At 34.2% G+C, this 3,751-nt stretch overlaps 1 protein-coding gene across 1 annotated transcript; it reads left to right on the top strand.

Moving 5' to 3' along the window:
* The first annotated feature begins 782 nt into the window (after nucleotides 1–782).
* On the top strand, nucleotides 783–2,858 carry SDR2 (NAD(P)-binding Rossmann-fold superfamily protein). Its single transcript, XM_079074551.1, has 2 exons — nucleotides 783–953; nucleotides 1,943–2,858. The coding sequence occupies exons 1-2, from the start codon at nucleotides 871–873 to the stop codon at nucleotides 2,778–2,780; spliced, it is 921 nt and encodes a 306-aa protein (XP_078930677.1). The 5' UTR covers nucleotides 783–870; the 3' UTR covers nucleotides 2,781–2,858.
* The last annotated feature ends 893 nt before the right edge of the window (nucleotides 2,859–3,751 follow it).

Here is a 3,751-nt window from a genome sequence, read left to right as displayed (position 1 = left end):
CAAGACAAAAGAACACCCTGACAAAGAGTTTCATCTATTTCTATAACAGACAACGAGATTCTTTATGATTGCTTACTCCCAACACGAATTTGCACTTCCAAAACAATGAATCTCGTTTTTTGCTATGGAGATAGATGAAACCGAAGATGAATACATCTTCTGTTTGGAGAAAACTACGACATCAATGTTATTTGACTGATTTGTGAATTAGGTTACTGATATAAGTGAAGGACGGACCACGTAAGAGAACATCACATTAATGATTGTCCCATGTAGGATGTTGTGAGCAAAATCTGAAGAAACCGGTCATAAAGATTAAATATGTACAAAAACATTAAGAACTAAATGTGTCCACACTGAAAAATATATTGCCTATTAAGTCATTTTTCCGATTTAACCTATAGTAGCCGGTTATAAGGATTGAATGTAGAAAAAAACAAATTAAATAGTTAAATAAATACAAAATAAAAAGCTCACTGAGTAAATACGTACAAATCAAAAAATATATTAATTTTTAAGTAATATTGTATAAAAAAACTCCACTTATATCTAGCGTTTCCATAGAATATGTGATAGATCTATGCATTTTTTGTTGGTCAAAAAAGACTTTAACTTATAAGGTAGGAGTCGTACTTACACAATTTTTTATCGACGATTGAGTCTTGAAATGTGTGATGAGAGTTTTATTGACAATAGGAAAGCACACTTTTGTCAACATGCCAATATACTATATATTTATATTAAAAAGAGAAAAAGTACACCCATATCCCCTTTAAATTGCTTCCATTCTCTTCTCTCTGGCTACTGTTTCTCTCTCTCTCTCTCTCTCTTTCCAAAAGGTGTTGCTTTTGTGATTATCCTTATTTGACAATGCCTGCAGAAGTGATTCCTGAGAAAACCTTCCATGGGATGTATGCCCATGTAAAAGAAACCACTTCCATCTTCTCCAGAAGGTAAGCTTTCAGTTATTCAGACATATATTTCTTTGTCTTAAATTACATGCAAATAGTGAACCCAAATTCTTTTATCCCCAAAGTGATAGCACTGTAAATTTGATACATTTTGTAGATTTTACAAAAATGGGAGCTTTCTTTTTGATATAAAGTACATTTACGAGCACACCCATTTCCCAAATCCATGGCGAGAAACCGAAATATTTCCTTTTTGGAATAAATTCTCCATCGTTTCAGTTCCCATTAATGATTTCAGTAATATTTATTTGATACATCGTGTAAAATAGGTTTGCGACATTACACATGTGGCAATATTTCTTTCTAATAACATCCATTTGTGACGACGTTAGAACTGTCGAAAAGTGTGGTTATTTTTTCTTAAGACTTATTCGGCTAAACTAACTGAAGCTATAGCTGGTAAAAATTGTTTTTATTTGTATACGAGTGTTAGGACGGATACACTGTAAATTACATACATTCCTTTGTCATATCCGTCACAAGAAACTAAAATATTTACTCTATTTTCTTGTTTTTTCACCACCAATATTAAATATCTTTTTCATTTTTTTTGTACAGAAACTGTTGTTTTTGTTATGAAGCATATTGATTTTTCGGTTTTGTTTTTAATAGAAAAGACAAAACAATCTTTTTTTAATCACATGCTTCTCTGTATGATCCCTGGACTTGGGAATAATAATAATTATCTTTGTACTTGAAGGCAATAGTTGAACTAGAAGGCTTTTTCCCCCGACGACTTTTCAAAGTTCTTTATTCTACTTTACTCTCTTGGTAATTTCTATATTGCGAATTTCTTCGCCACATGTGACGTACCATTAAATTAGATCGTGTTCACAACTAAGAACTTGTCAGCAATCAGATTGTATAAGCAGAAAATCCTACTCGTTTATGGTGCCTTATTTTTATATTATTTAAAGAATAAAATATACTGATATACAGTACTCTGACGCTATATATATGATTGTTTATAGGTTGGAAGGAAAGATTGCAATAGTGACAGGTGGTGCCGGAGGGATTGGTGCAGCCACCGTGAGGCTATTTGTCAAACATGGTGCAAAAGTAGTCATAGCAGATATCAATGATGAATGTGGACTAGCACTCTCTACCTCGTTGTCACCTTTAGCGACATATGTTCATTGTGACGTTAGCCTAGAAGTTGATGTTCAAAACCTAATAGACTCCACGGTTGCATGCTATGGCCGAATCGACATCATGTTTAACAATGCTGGTGTGCTCGGTAATCAATCCAAGCACAAGAGCATTGTTAACTTTGATGTAGATGAATTTGACCGAGTAATGAACGTGAATGTCAGAGGCGTGGCTCTAGGGATGAAACATGCTGCCAGGGTTATGATCCCGAGAGGGAGTGGATGCATCATTTCAACCGCTAGTGTGGCGGGTGTCATGGGCGGCATGGGTCCACACGCATACACGGCCTCAAAACACGCGATTGTAGGTCTAACAAAGAATATTGCTTGTGAACTTGGGCGACATGGGATTAGGGTTAATTGTATTTCGCCTTTTGGGGTCGCAACATCGATGCTCGTGAATGCGTGGAGACACGAGGACGATGATGATAATGAAGAAGAAGATGGAAATGTACATTTTAGGACACCGAATGAGAAAGAAATCAAAGAAACCGAGAGGTTTGTCAGTTCATTAGGGAACTTGAAGGGTACAACCCTAAAAGCTAAGGACATAGCCGAAGCAGCCGTTTACCTTGCAAGTGATGAGTCTAGGTACGTAAGTGGTCATAACCTTGTTGTAGATGGTGCGGTTACCACCTCGAAAAATTGTGTTGATTTGTAGTAAATTGCAGTAACTGATGTTTTGAATAATCGTGTGATTGGTTCTTCAATCGTAAAGAAATTGTTGTTTTTAATCCAATATTAGACATTGCGACAAAAATCCATTTTGTAAAAAGTTGTCAAGTATTATAAGATAAAATGTCTAATGTTATTAAAAAAAACAAAATACAAACAAAACAGTAACGAAAAGTAATACTTACATTTTGATCCTATGATACAAAAGAATGATCGATAGAAAATATTCGAAGTTCAAACCGAAACCAATATATGGAGTTCATCAATCATGTTTACTTCTTTATTCAAGATGAAAGTTAAGAGAAGATTTCATTCAAAACAATGAGAAATGTATCAAAACTGATTACAAATACAACAAAAGGCCATTTGATAATACTCTTATATATGGAAATAAGACGAAGACTATCAAAAGTTTGACCAATCATTACACTAAATATGACAAGTTTTAATAAGGTTTGTGGTGTTTGCATAGGATGAAAATCTTGAATAGAAAAAATTATGTGGTGTTCATGACACTGTATTATAAATATTAATTAGAACATCGTATTGGCTGAATGGATGGATGGCATAAGTATTAATCCTACGCCACTCGTTGTTTCCGCAGGTTCTTTTTTTTTTGGAGGAATCATTATATTCTTGAAGTTTGTTGTTTACCGATCATGTAATTAAAAGAATATAGGCCCCGATTAATTTTGTTGGGTGTTTATATAAAACTCTTACAAAAATTCTTGTCAACCGATTAAAAAGCGTGTTGGATAAAATTATTAGTCCAGAGCAAACTACATAGGTTGGTGGGAGAAGTATATTGAGCGGCCCTTTTGCTTAATGAGATTATTCCATGGCCCGAAAAATTGAAGAAAATGTTAAATTTTAAAGTAGACTTTAACAGAACGTTGACTCTTTGAATTGGTAGTTTTTAGACTCGAAGTAAACGGATTAGTGGTTGTCTTTCCTCTA

Source organism: Lactuca virosa, chromosome 9 (assembly GCF_052849685.1).
Source record: "Lactuca virosa cultivar CGN04683 chromosome 9, Lactuca_virosa_CGN04683_v6, whole genome shotgun sequence".
Taxonomy (NCBI): domain Eukaryota; kingdom Viridiplantae; phylum Streptophyta; class Magnoliopsida; order Asterales; family Asteraceae; genus Lactuca; species Lactuca virosa.
Note: the sequence above shows the minus strand (reverse complement) of the source record. Positions and strands in the feature narration are given on the sequence as shown.

Coding starts and splice junctions, on each gene's coding strand:
- SDR2 (XM_079074551.1), top strand. CDS start 871: ATGCCTGCAGAAGTGATTCCTGAGAAAACCTTCCATGGGATGTATGCC. Junction 954..1,942: donor ACTTCCATCTTCTCCAGAAG/GTAAGCTTTCAG, acceptor GATTGTTTATAG/GTTGGAAGGAAAGATTGCAA.